Genomic DNA, 14,990 nt, shown 5'->3' with positions numbered 1-14,990 from the left:
AATGACCCTTTTTCTTAAGAAAGGTATACACTCGAAGTTATAAACCGCTCGTGTTGGAGTCATAAAAATTTGACTCAAGAGATAAATTTATGCCTGCAAGGCATAGAAACTTGCCGCCAAAACATAAATTGAAGTCTGCCTTCGTTTCAAAACTGAGACATACTCAAGTCGACCTTTTCGACTTCAGCATGTCTTGATTGGGGGAAATTCAAGTCAAAATCAAGTCGAAGCATTTTTATTTGGGTAATCATACCACACTTGAGGTTCTAAAGGATCTCGATTGTAATTGAGGCTATGTCTAAAGAACCTATTTTTCGTTTTGCCGATATTATGTTTCATTAATAACACAATATTTACCTTAAAGCACACAGGTAATCGAACTCTGATGGACATATCCTAATGAAGATAATTAAATTACAAAATAATACCGCAATTCAAGTAGATATAATGACTTGATAAATATCACTTGTCGGTTATGTAGTAAAGTTGTCAACATAAAGGCATATTCATATGCAAGAAACTTTTCATCTCAAGTCATCGGTCGATAAATGTAAATCGATTCCTAACTTACCAGCCCTACTTTGCAAGCGTTTGGTTTGTGAATGCGTCTTTATGTTCTTTTCAAGAGCACTCTAAACGAACGCTTTTGACTCTCTATGTTATCTATTGGAGCCCAAGTTCTAAATCATACCAACTTTTATTTGAGCCTCAACTTTAGTGAACCTCCAGTTTTTTCTGTGATCGAAGAAGCAAAATTTGACTTCACAGGAGGGGGGGGTTCGAATTCTAAACAACGGCGTGTGGGGTTTAAAACATTGTTGCTGATCTTTGACGAAGAAGGGGAAGGACGAAAGAAGTCACTTATATGACACGTCACCAGAGTGAACGTTATTATAATAATAATTATTATTACACTTTTGGCAAGGTTGGTAAATTAATTTTGTCATTAATTTCGTTTTCTCGAAAAAATATGAATTCCTCAGATTATGCAGAGCACAGCCATTCTCCGCCCAAGCGGTTTCAACGTCATTGCGCATATTAGGTATATACGTGCACGGTCTGTCAGTGTGAACTCGGCATACGTAAGCCGCCTATTATGTCACAATTTCTACTTGAAGTGGCAAGGTACGGACAAGCCATGAACCCGAGCACGTGGCCGTTCTGTGATATTTAACATTTTAATTTTCAGTCAACTGAACGGAAATTTGTGTAATATCTATCCTCCTTTGTTTACAGCCAATGTTGTTTTATACAGCATCTGGAAACACGAAAGTTTTCTGGATTGAATGGGATGGGATGGGATGGGAATAGTCGAGGAGAAGTGGAAGCGTGGAAGTTGAATTGGGGAAGTGGATGGTTGGTAAGAAGGGATGAACAGAAGTAGATGCGGGGAGGGGAGGAGGCTCAGAGAATTTTGAGAAACTAGGAGAGGGGATCGACTAAGGGAGGGAAGAGGAAGTATTAAAGGGGTTGGAGTAAGAGATATAGGAAAGTCAAGGTAGAGATGAGAGGGTAAAGTAGACGTAGGATTCGGGAAAGAAAGAGGAAAAGTAGCGGAGGTGACGTTAGGGAAGTCATCGTCATAGAGCGGGAAGTAGGGGATGAAGAGAGAGCAGAAGCTAATAAGATAGAATTACTTATGATACGTTCGGATAAGAGAGGACTGAGAATTTATGATAAATCTTCTACAATCACTAAATTTTTTAAGTGAAATAAAAAGAGTTAAACAAATGATAATGTTCCATCTCGAAATATACATATTGGATTCTGAAGCTTCGAGATTTCACCACTCGAGATATAACTTTTAAATTCGCATTCTCCGAGATACAATCTTTTATGCATCATGTTTCGACATATAACCTTGCCATTTGGAGAGATTTTCTTTCTGAATTTTCAAAAAAGCTAACTCTAAATTTTAATCGGCCACTCGTCCTGGAGCTTTCTTTCAAGTCAAAGAAAAAATTCTCTCAAAATTCAACTCATTTCTTGAATTGTGAACTCTTTTCTTGAAAATTCAATTTTTGTTAATTCATCATTTTATATGAAAATTCATCGTTTTGGTTTAAAATTTTAACTATTTTGTTAAAAATTCGTCTTGTTAATTGAAAATTAATTTTTTTTAGCTGGTAATGCAACTATTCCATTTTAGGTTAATTATTGGTTACTTCTAGTTAAAAATTCACATGTTTCCTTGAAAAGTCGCCTTTGAGGCAAAAAATTAGTCTTCTTGTATAAAAACTCAACCTTTTTAGATGAAAATTCAACTGCTTGGTTACAATTTTTGTTATTTTGAGGATTCAACTATTTTTTTGAAAATTCTTTTTTTTTTAATTCAACAGTTTTTCATTTAAAATAATTTTTTTAATATTAAGAATTGCATGCTTTGTTGTGAATACGTTTTTTTATTGAAAATCAACTAGTTGTTTTAAAGTTGAACTTCTTTGTAAAAAAATTCAATTGTTTGTTTGGTTGAAGATTTGTATTTTTAGTTTAAAATTTAACTATTTGGTTTTGAATGATCTTTTCTGTTAAAAATTCATTTTTTTGGGTTAAAAATGCATTTTTTGGGGGAGAAAATTCGCCTCTTTAGCTTTAAAATTTAACAATCTGGTAAGGAAATTAAACTATTTGATTGAAAATTATATTTTTCGTCGAAAATTCATACTCGTGGTTAAATTTAATTACTTTGGTAGAAAAGTAAACTACTTGGTATGTAATGATATTCTTCGTTTGCTAATTCAACTATTTTGTTGGAAATTCTTAGCTTTTTGGGTACAAATTCTATTTACCTAAAAATGTAGTTATTCCATTTTTGGTTGAAAAATTTTCCAAATTAATTTGAAAGAAAAAATTGTGCTTATGTCATAATTAAAATTTATTTTATTATGTTTATGAAAATTTTATTTTTCCAAATTAATTTAATAATTTTAATAAAATTCAACTATTTGATAGATAATTCATGATTTTGTTAAAAGTGTATCAGTTTCTTTTTTTCTTTTAAAGACTCATCTCTTTGGCTTAAAATTTAATTATTGTATTAAAAACTTTGTAGAAAAAGAAGCGTTTACGTGTACAGAAAAAAATTGACTGAAAAAAGGAGGAGAAACATTTTATTTTACAAAATTTTAGACAGGTTTTAATATTTCTAAGTAGCTAATTCAAATATACGGCTTTCTGTGACTATACGTAATACCTTTTTGTGTAGGGTAAGGGCAGTGAGTAAACTTGACTCAGCCGTCGGAAAGATAACGTAAGTCGAGGGTTTTATGGGATCCCATGAAGGGGAGATGAAAAAAACGAGTCTCTTATTTTTGAAGCCAGACTGGATACGACACGCACGTGCGTGAGGATGCGTTTGTAGTGTGCATTAATTAAGATTAAAGGGAGAGATCTACAAAAACCTGAATCAACCTGTTGAAAATTAGGAAGTTCAGATTTGAAATTTGGCCAGAAATTCAATTTTCCGAATGATATTTTCTTTTGAATTTTTTATTTTAATACTTATCTAACATTTAACTTATTATTTTATACTTCAAGTGCAGCAAGAATAAAATTATTTTCTCTATAACTGAATGTGATAAATTGCAAAAGGTACAACAAAATATGTTTACTACAATATGGGGCTATTATTGAATTACGTAACACGTTTTTTACCAAGTTTTTCGCCCTACGCCATTTAACAAGTCTTAACAAAGTAGTATGTACATCTGTCGATATTACGTATTTTACCAAATTTTTTCAGCCATGTTTAATAAACATTGGAAACAAGGTAATCTTTAACAAAAATACGGTAATATAATATAATAGGAGACTGAAAAATATTTTATCAAAGCAGCTGAATGTTTAACCTAAAAAGATGCATTTTTAATCAAATTGTCGAATCTTCCAACAATAAAAAATCAAGTAAAAACAGCTAAATTTTTAAGCCCAAAAGGACAAATTTTTAAGAAGATAGTTTAAAGACAACTTTTCTACCAAAAACGAATTTTCTACAAGTGAAATGAAAAGAAAAAAAATTAATTTTTGATAAAATAATTTTAATTTCGAATCAAAAAGATAAAATTTGAACCAAAAAAAAAGAATTTTTTCAATTGAATCAAACGAAAAAAAGGAATTTTCAACAAAACCGTTAAACTCTGTAGAAAAAGAAGAATTTTCAATTAAAAATATTAATTTTCTAACTCAAAAAAGAGGGTTTTATCACAATATTATATAAATTTGTAACCAAATAGAGTGGAATTTTCAACTTATATAATATAAATTTCCAACCGAAAATGAAATAGTTAAATTTGCAGATAAAAAATTAATTTATAACAACAAAAAACGAATTTTCAATAAAAAGTTCACTTTTGCACTAAAGATGTGAATCTTGAAACAAAATTTTGAATAAAGTGGTTCAACCAGATGATTAAATTTTCAATAAAAAAAGAATGATTTCTAACCAATTGGTTAAAGTTTGAAAAAATGAACTTTTCCACAGAGAAGATTAATATTCCACCAAAAAAGAAGAATTTTCAACGAAGTTGTTGAATTTTTAAGAGGAGACATCGAATTATCCACAAAACAGGTGTATTTTTAACCCGAAAAGTGGAGTTTTCAACAAAAACAGTTCATTTGCAACCAAGAAATATATATATTTTCAACCTAAAATGGAAATAATTACATTTTTAAATAAGTAGTTTCATTTGCTTTTTCAACTAAAAAAATTAATTTTCCACCAAATACTTGAATTTGCAACTAAAAACTATAGATTTTTTACCAAAAATAGAGCATTTAAATTTTCAGTCAAACAAATTAATTTTCAACTACAAACTCAACGAGTTTTTGACCAAATAGTTCAATTTTCAACCAAAGTTGCATTTTTAACAAAATAATTAAATTTTCAACGAAATCTTCCAATTTTTGACCAAATAAGATGAATTTCGAAACAGAAATATAATGGTAGACTTTCCAACTAAAAAAATTAACTTGTAACCAAAAATAGTTGGAATTGCTTATCAGGCCTAATTGATTCGGTTCACATTCAGGCAACAAAAAAACAAGAAAATAAAACTTTTTTGAAAACATGAGGAAAAAAATTCGTTAATAAAGTGTAACTAAGGTATTGGACCGCCCCTAATTTTAATCTTTAAATTACATCAATGTTTTCAAATAAAAACATCATGACCAGAGAATTTAATTAAAATTATCCTCATAATAGTATCAAATAGTTTCTACTCATTATCCATTTTTCGATTAAAGGTTATGCATATAATATTCCCTTTATATTTCATCTTTAAAAATAGGAGTGGGTGAATCAAAAATCACTGAAAATAGCGTCACGTCATATTTCAACTCTCCCTAATTATAAAAAAAGCGTATCCAAAAATACTCGCTTTAATGAGCCATTTTCGAGAAAAATTGACTTTTAACCCGAAAGGAATAAAAAATCAACATGTTAATTTCAAGTTTATACTTCTTTTTTAACAATTTTTTAAATTAAATTTTTTCTGAAAAAAGATCTTCTCCTTCGCTCTGCTGAGAATCGAACCACAGAACTTTCGATTGCCGGCAAGGAGATTGAAAGAAGAGTCTCTTTTCAGGAATACACGCATTATTTTGCCAGTTATGTAGTCTGAAAAGACATTAAGAATTTTTGTTATTCTCTGATCATAATACAGATTCCTTGAAAAATTTGGAAACACAACATCTGGCAAAATAATGGGAAAAACACCCGACCGGCAATCGGAAGTTCTGTGGTTCGATTCCCAGAGGAGCAAAGGAGATCTTTTTTTAGAAAAAAAATAATTAAAATTTTTTTAATGAATAGCTCTATCTAGTCTGAAAATACTTTCAGAATTTTGTTATTCTCTGATGATAATTAAATTTTCTTACACCCCTAATAATAATACAAATAAATAATCTAAGCACGTTAAACAACTTTGGTCTGAATGCTCTTACTTTCAGTTTATTGCATCACGTTTCTATTGTATTGAACATACATTGCAAAGAACGACCGATGAATTATGCAATATTAACTGCCCTTTAAGAAGGTTTCATACATAGTTGCACTCAATCCCAAATGGCAGTGTTTTTCCGTTAATTTGATCATCAATATGCACACTTTGCTTGACTGTGTCATAATTGGAAATGTACTTATTCTACACGTCAATGCACGTAATACCAAAGCAATTTGAAACACGTGCGCCAGCACTCTTGATCGATTGGTTATGCAAAAAACAATATTTTTGAGTTCGAAAATATTTTACAACATTAATCGACTAACAATTACGTCATCGTCTAAATTGAATTTATGATTTACGTATACGATTTTATTAAATACCAACGTTACTTCCTTTGAAATGTATGCACATTTTGCAACAATTGCGTTCCTTTCATTATTTAATCAGATTTTTAGTAGCTTTACTGGGCAATATATTTTAATTAGAAAATAATTAGTTTTAGTTTTTTTTTACTTTAGAATTTATTCACAGTCTCTTTACAAGGTAAAACTTGTGATTTATTTGAAGTTAGAGGCCGTGCATAAATTGCATCAAGTATTTTGGGTCATGGGCGGGGGGCTCAGCGATTTTTCTATGCTATCTTTTTTGGGCGGGGGGGGGGGGGGGGGGGGGTACGCGATGAAAATGATTTTTTATACAAGATATTTTTATGTGTGCGAATCATTAAAGAAGAAAAGATCGAAAATGTGGTAGAAATTCAAGTATTCAGTCGGAAAATGAATTATTTCGGTGAAAATTCATATTTCTAGTTAAGAATTGATCAGTTTAGTCAACAATTTATTTCTTTGGTTGAAAATTTAACTATTTGTGTGAAAATGTATATTCTTTGTTGAAAATTCAACTTTTTGCTGGTACAAACATTTAATCGTTGAAATATCAACTATTACATTTTCCCTTGAAAATTCATCCTCAGGGTCGAAAATTAATTTCTTAATTTTGAAAGTGAACTATTCCATTTTTAATAAAAAAAATGTATCTTATTTAGTTAGAACTGAAACTATTTGGTTGAAAATTTATGTAGTTTGTTAAAAATTAGACGTTTTGGTAGAAAATTAATCTTCTCAGTTAAAAATTTAACTTTTTGGATGATACTTTATGTATTTTGTTATATTTTTGGTTGGGAATTCATTGAAAATTTTGTTTTAATTGAAACTTTAACTATTTGGGTAGAGATTTATGTATTTTGTTAAAAAATTCTTCTTTATGGTAGAAAATTAATCTTTTCGGTTGAAAATTGAACTGTTTGGATTATAATTTATGTATTTTATTCGAAATTATTTCAATTGTAGAAAATGAATTTTCCTGGATAAAAATTTAGTTTAAATATAAACTATTATATTTGTTGTTGAACATTCATCTTTTTCGTTGATAATTAATTTACTCAACTCGAAATGTCACTATTCAATTTTTAATAGGAAAATTAGATTTTGTAGTTTGGTTAGAGATTTATGCATTTTGTCAAAAATTCGTCTTTTTTATAGAAAATTAATCTTTTCGGTTAAAAAGTTAACTGTTTAGTTTATAATTAATGTATTTTGTTCCAAATTCTTTCAATTGTTGTAGAGATTTAATTTTTCTGTTTGAAAATTTGGTTGAAATATGAACTATTACATTTGTTGTTGAACATTTAACTATTTTATTTTGGTTACCAAATTTATCTTTTTTAGTTGAACCTTCAACTATTTTCTTGGGAATGTATACGTTTGATAAAAATTTATCTTTTTGGTATAAAATCAATCTTCTTGGTAGAAAATTTCACTGTTTGGTTAATAATTTCCGAATTTTATTTAAAATATTGTCGTTTTTAATGTAGAAAATCAATGTGTTTATTTAAGAATGCAACTGTTTAATTGAAAATAATGTATATATTTTGTTAAAAATCGTCTTTTGTATATAACGTTAATCTTCGCGGTTGAAAATTTAACTGGTTGGTTGATAATTTATGAATTTTGTTAAATATTATTTGTTGTTGTAGAAAATCAATTGTTTGTTTTGAAATGCAACTTTTTGATTGAAAATTAACTCATTTAGATTTAAAATAAAAACATTTTTTGGTTGAAATATTAACTATTACATCTTTCGCTGAAAATTAATCTATTGAGATTGAAAATTTAACTATTTTGTTAAAAATTCATTTTCTTGTTGTTAAATATTATTCTTTTCATCTAGAAATTAAAAAATTTGATTGAAAATTAATTTTTTTAGTTTGAAAATGTATTTTTGTTGTTAAAAATGTAACAGTTTTGTAGAAACGTTTTCTTCATTGGAAAATTCCAAAAATGATTAAAAAATAAAACTTTTTGGTCGAAAATTCAACCGGTTTGTTCATACTTCAATTTTTTGAAATACAAATATAAATATTGTTTTTCAGGTAAAAATTGATCCTTTTCAGTTTAAAATTTCAACTAGATGTTTAAAAATTCCTGTAATTTATCCGAAATTCATCTTTTTTGGTACAAAAATTTATATTCTTGGTTGAAAATTAACCTATTCAGTTAAAAATTGATTTATTTTGTTAATCATTCGTCTTTTCTAAAATAAAATCAAGCTTGTTCCATCAACAAGTTGATGTATTATGTTGAGAATTCGTCTTTTTGGTAGAAAATAATTTTGTTGGTAGAAAATTCATCCTTTCTGGTTGAAAATTCGTCTTTTTAAATTGAAAATTTTTCTCTTTTGCCCGAAATTTAATCTTTTTTTGTTAAAAATACAACTACTGTTTGGGTGAATATGAATCTGTTTCGGTTGAGGCCCCTTTGGGGCTTCATGTGAAGAATTCCAGACCGGAGTTAACAGAAATCTAAACTGGTCTTTCCCTTTCTATATCACTTTCCGGTATCCTTAACCTTGAAAATGACTTTCTATTTTTGATCTAGACTATCTAGATTCTAGACTGTAGACTGTAGAGGGTAGGCTTGGATCATTCGAATCTTGACAACCGCAATCTGCATTCAGGATCTTCAAAATATACATAATGTGTTTTAAAAGAAAAAATTCTTAGGTATGATTTTTTTCCTACCTGAAAAACGCAACAGGTAGCAAAGTTTTTTTTAAATAGGGTATTATATAAAAAATTATAAATTTGAAAATTTATAAGAGACGAAGATTAATTTAGTTGAAGTAACGATGCGAACTTAAATAACATTTGATCCGTTTTCCGATGATACATTTTGAAGAATTCCTCTTTTTTTTCTTGGGTTTTATGAAGCATACCCATTCTCCCACTTTTCTTGTTTTCTTTCGCTTAAATGTAAGAACAAGAAAAATCAACTACTTCTGATTTAAAATTATAGTATTATATTTTTGGTTAAAAATTCTAGTATTTGGTTGAAATTTTATTATTTTGTGGAAAATGAAACCATTTGGTTAAAAAGTAATCTTGTTTGGTCAAAAATTCAGTTTATTTGCTAAAATTGGAACTACTTTATTAAAAATTAATTTCTCAGTTGAAAATTTATCTTCTTGATTACAATTTTAAATATTCCATTTTTATAAAATAATTCTTCCGCATTAATAAATCATCTTTTGGGCTGAAACCTGTTGTTGAAAACTTTTGTTACATTCAACATTTTAGTTGAGACTTCATCCCTTATTTTGTTGAAAATTCGTTTTTTTTATAAGAATTAATTTTGGTAACGAAGTTTAATTAGTAATTAGTAATTCGATCGTAAATATTTCATTTTTCGTTTAAAATAAAAATTTTTTATTGAAAAACGATATTTTTGATGAAAAATTGATCCTTCCCAGTTCAAAATCCAGGTATTTTGCTAAAATTCGTCTTTTTCAGTCATAAATTAATTTTCTGGTTAAATTTTCATTCGCCTTTTGGTTAAAAATTCAATTATTTTTTTTAAGATTCATCCTTTTAAATGCAACTACATGTCTTTTGTTGAAATTATATCTATTTTGTTAAAAATTCGTTTTCGTTTTAGTTACAAATTATTTTTGTTAACTGACACTGTAACTATTCCATTTTTGGTAGAAAATTGATATTTTTGATTGAAAAATGATCTTTTATAGTTGAAAATTCATGCATTTATTTAAATTTAAATTTATTTAATTTTTTAAATTTATTTGTATTTTTTTAATTAACTTTTTTCTTTTAATATTCCAATTTTTTGTTTAAATTTAACTTTTTGGTTGAAATTTAACTTTTTTGATAAAAATAATCATATTTTTGTTCTGAAAATTCAACCGATTTCTAGATAATTAGTCCTTTTTGGCTTCAAAATTGACCGATTTTGTCGATTTTTGTGGTTGTAGAAGATTATCCTTCCTGCTCGAAAAGTCATCTTTTTGTTGCAAATTTCACTATTTCGTTCCAAATTAATCTTTAGTTGCTGAAAATGCAGCTACTTGGTTGACAGTTGAACTAGTTTGTTAAAAATCTTTATTTTTATAAGATTTACCTGCTTGGTTCATAATTTAACTTTTCCATTTTTAGAAAATAATTATTCCCAGTCACTAAATTATCTTTGAGATTGAATTTGTAGGTTGGAAATTAGTGTGTGTTTAAGATATATTATTTTAGTTGAAACTGGATTTCTTTTGTTTAAAATGTAATTATTTGCTTGAAAATTCGTCTCTTCTTTTGGTTGAGAAATAATTTTTTGAATTAACAATTTAATTATTCTATTTTTGATTGAAAATTGTTTCTTTTTAGTTAAAAATCCAACTGCTGTGGTATTTAAATTAATCTTGTTTGGTTGAGGATTCAACAATTTGATGGAATTTTAAACTATGTAGTTGAAAATTAATTTTTATTAAAAAAATTAATATTTATGGGTATAATTGAACTATTTGGGTTAAAATTAAACTGTATTTATAAAAATTTACCTTCTTGAGGAAAAACTAATTTTTTTATTGAATAAATCACATTTTCGGGTTGAAAATAGAACTAATTTGTAGATAATTAGTTCTTTTGACTTTTAAATCCAACGATTTTGTTGAAAATTTGTTTTTTGTTTGGACAATTAATCTTTTTTTAAAATGCAATATGTATATTTCGAATTTAAATGTTAGGAATTTAAAGTGTTATTGCATTCAATATGGTATAAACATAAAGAGGTTAGGGAGGGGCGGGGTTCCAAACAAAAAAATTCGTAACTTAGTTTATGGGCGCCCCTTATGATAAAAATAATTTAATGTGCAAAATATAAAATTACTTGTTTCTAAAGACATTTTATTTTCTTGCTTGAATATTTTGACTATGGATTGATAAATAGATTTGACGTCAATAAAAATTTTCTTATAATTTTTTAGAAGAATGCGAAATATTTATCTTTTTTTATCTACTTCCTCGAGCAATATCTAATGTCATTATCAAAAAGCCTCTATCTTAAAGAAGACATTTTTTAAAATATGTATAAGATAGGCAAAATAAGAACATTTTTCACCATTTAAATAATGTTTTTTCATGAATTTAAAACTTGTGCAAAAATGGAAAGCGGAAACTAGGCTTATCTTTCACGCTTGCATTATTTGTCCACAATGATCCAATTTCTGCAAATGAAGCTCATTCGACACGATATTTCATAAGCTTTCCAAATCTTTCAAGATTGCAAAAAATAAATTCCTTTCTTAAAAAAAAAGAAAAACATTAAGAGATTTTTTTAAATCTTATACATTTCGTATACAAATTAAGTTTAATCACTTAAATTGTTTTTAAATTAGTGATCAATTCCAGTTTAATTGTGACAAACTGTCAAGAAAAATATAGTTTATGGTGTCAAGACGATTTTTTATTTCTATATATTATTCCCGACCTATAAGAAAGGGAGACTTATTTTACAAATTTAATAACAAAATTTTTTGTTTTCTTTAATCATTGGAAGATTGCCTGATAATTCTCAAAAAATGACATTTTTTTCAAAATGCAGTGTTTTCCGCATAAGTATTTGAGCATTGAATATTTTCGCCGGCTTTTTTTCTTAAATTCTTGATATTTTATTTTCACAAAAATCCCGCTTATTATTATTTGTATATTTTTTTGAGAAATAGGTGGTATTATCCGCTATTTCCCATTGAAAAAAAATATTGTTAAAAAACAGAATTCCCACAATTTTATCAGAAAAAACTAAGGTTACAAAAAATGTTCATATAAAAGTTAATACATCTAGAAAATTTCTAGAATAAATACCTTTTGCCCTTTCGTGATATATTGCATTATTTACGGCAAAAAATTAAAAACTATATTAAAAACAAAATTTCTTGGCCTCAAAAATGGTTAAAGTCCCCATGAAAAAAAGTAAAATAATTTGTCCATCAGAGAATTGAATTTTCATTAAATAAAAAAATAGTTAATTTTAGTCAAAACAGTTTGCAGTTACAACCAAACAGTTAAATTTTCAAATAACAACAATATAACTCATGCCACAAACAGTTGAATTTTCACCCCAGAACTTTTCTACCAAAAAGGTGAATTATCAATCAAAAAAGATAAATTTTCAATCAAGAAAACATGAATTCACAATCCGAAAAGCCGAATTTTCAACAAAGCAGTTGAATTTTTGAATAAAAAAGATTACTTTTTAACCAAATATTTGAATATTTAACAATATAATCAAATTTTTAACAAAATAATTGAATTTTTAACCAGACTTTTTAGATTTCAACAAATAGTTGAATTTTCAACTAAAATGATGGATCTTGGATAAAAAAAGTATTTTTTAACAAATAATTTCAACCCCGTAGATAAATTTTTAATTAAAAACATGATTTCTCATCGAAAAATATAATGGTTGATATTTGTACCAAAAAAAGATTTTTATTTTAAAACGAAAACAGTCGAATCCTAACTTTCTTAACCTTCTTAACCCCTGTAATAGTCAAATTCTTAATCAACAAATTTAATTTTCAACCAGAAAATATTTTTCAGTCAACAGGAAAGAAATTGTCTACCATTAGTTGCATTTTCCAACCAAAAAGCCAAATTCTCCTGAAAAAAGTTAAATTCTTAACAAAAAAAAAAAAACTAATAAAATCATTTTTTTAAGTAGTTTCACTTTTAAGCAATTTTTTCTTATTTTCAACTAAAGATGATCGATTTGTAACCAATAATGAAACACTTAAATTTTCAGTGAAGATCATTACTTTTCATCCGAAAAAAGAACGAATTAAAAAAATTTTGAATTGTCAATCAAAGAGATTAATCTTCAGCTTATAAAATAAATTTGCAAAAAAGTAGTTTAACTTTCCACCAAGCAGTTACATTTGAAATCAAGAAGATTAATTTTGTGCCAAAAAAGATAAATTTATAACAAAATACATCAAATGTCAACCAATTAAAAAATTTTTAACCATAAAAGATCAATTTTAAATCTAACGAGAAATAATAAATTTTCAGTTAAATAATTGTATTTTTAGACACAAAAAAACGGATTTTGAATAAAATAGTGAAATTTTCAACCAAAGAGATGGATCTTCAACTAATAACATGAATTTTTACTAAATCTTTTCAAATTCGAACGAAGTAGTTACATTTTAAATCCAGAAGAATTTAAAAAAATGAATTTACAACATAATACATAAATTTCATAGTTATATTTTTATCTCGGAAATTAATTTTAATAAAAAAAAAGAATTTTCATCAAAATAGTTAAATTAATTATTAACCAAATATCATTATTATAAATATATTATTCACCAAATTATTAACCATCTTCAATGGAAAATTGATTAGTTGAAGTGTAAACCACAAATGATCAATTTTCAGCAAAAGATGCACTAGTTAAATTTTTAGTTCAGAAAATTAATTTCCTACATCAAAGACGAATTTACAACAAAATAGTTCTATCTTCAACTAAAAATAACTAATTTTTATCGAAAATAATTGAATTTTCTAATAAGAACGTAAAAACAATAATAAGGGGACGTAAAATCAAGAATCCAACAACGAAATTGGGACAACCACTGTAAAATATTCCTATTGTAATTTGAAAAAAATTCTATTTACTCAAACGTTGATGATTATTATTTACAAATGTTTTTTATTGTGATTTGATAATAATAAAAATAAAAAAGACGAAAGAAATAAAAAAAGAGAAGAAAGGGGATGTTGTTGGTTGCCTTCTTATTTTTTTCCTCTTTTTTATTTTTGTCCCAACATTTTTTTCCTTTTTACACGGAGAGAAATTTCAGGAGGTTAATTCACGATACTACTCCTTGATTTTATTGTGCTTTGACGCGAAAATTAAGATCTCGAAACCCTTGGTTTTAAAGCATAGGTTTCGAAATTTTAGACATTGGGCCACGCCCCTTTGTTCTCAGGTCTCGAACTTTAAGCTTTTAGATCACAGAGCCTGAGACTTTAAATCACGTAAAAATTGTAGTTCTAAGATCAGGCGCTTTCGTGAATTAAATTTGGTGCTTTGATTCTTGGCTTTATTTTCAGGAATTTAATACATTAATAAGAGGGCGTCTCTTGAAAATGGGCGAAAAATAGGAAAAAAGGCATTTCAAAAAATTGTTATTCAAATTGACCACCTACATCAAAAATCATCACAAAACCTTTCCACTCCCCCCCCCCCTCCACGGGCCAGCCTGGCCTAGGCTTTGTATAAACCCTATTGTAATTGCAATTACTTGATTCTACGTAATATTGAGCTGTTTCTCAAAGTATGAGTCATAATTTCCAAGCCATAAAGAATATGCAAGAACAAATGCAGAAGGTATGTGAAGAAATACTGTAAACTTAATATTTAAGTGGTACCTATCCGTGAAACTGCAGTCTAGACTTACTGTAGTAGGTATGTACTACTACTACTACCTTATGCGAAAGAACCTTCATACCAGTTAGCCAAGATAGTAGGACTCTTTCATAACAATTTCTGGGTTATGACATAGTGCATGCTTGCCTATGAGGCTTAATTTGTTAGTGGTGGTGGCAATGTTATTGTTCTTAATGTTGCTACACGTGTCGTTGATCGAAAGGTCCAACGGTCTCGACACGATGGTGCAACCTAACTGCACCTAAACCTCCATTCAATC

At 27.6% G+C, this 14,990-nt stretch overlaps 1 protein-coding gene across 3 annotated transcripts in view; it reads left to right on the top strand.

The window, feature by feature from the left end:
• LOC117174558 (caveolin-3-like) overlaps nt 1-14,990 on the top strand; it is a 506,197-nt gene that overhangs the window by 454,820 nt on the left and 36,387 nt on the right. Inside the window, exon 1 of one of the 3 annotated variants that reach the window (XM_033363768.1) lies at nt 824-925. The exons of the other annotated variants lie outside the window; for them this stretch is intronic. Coding sequence (XP_033219659.1) covers nt 866-925 — 60 coding nt within the window. The 5' untranslated portion in view covers nt 824-865. Of the gene's footprint in view, nt 1-823; nt 926-14,990 lie in introns of those variants that run through there. 3 annotated transcript variants of the gene reach the window in all.

The sequence above is a fragment of the Belonocnema kinseyi genome, chromosome 6, assembly GCF_010883055.1.
Source record: "Belonocnema kinseyi isolate 2016_QV_RU_SX_M_011 chromosome 6, B_treatae_v1, whole genome shotgun sequence".
Classification (NCBI taxonomy): Eukaryota; Metazoa; Arthropoda; class Insecta; order Hymenoptera; family Cynipidae; genus Belonocnema; species Belonocnema kinseyi.
Note: the sequence above shows the minus strand (reverse complement) of the source record. Positions and strands in the feature narration are given on the sequence as shown.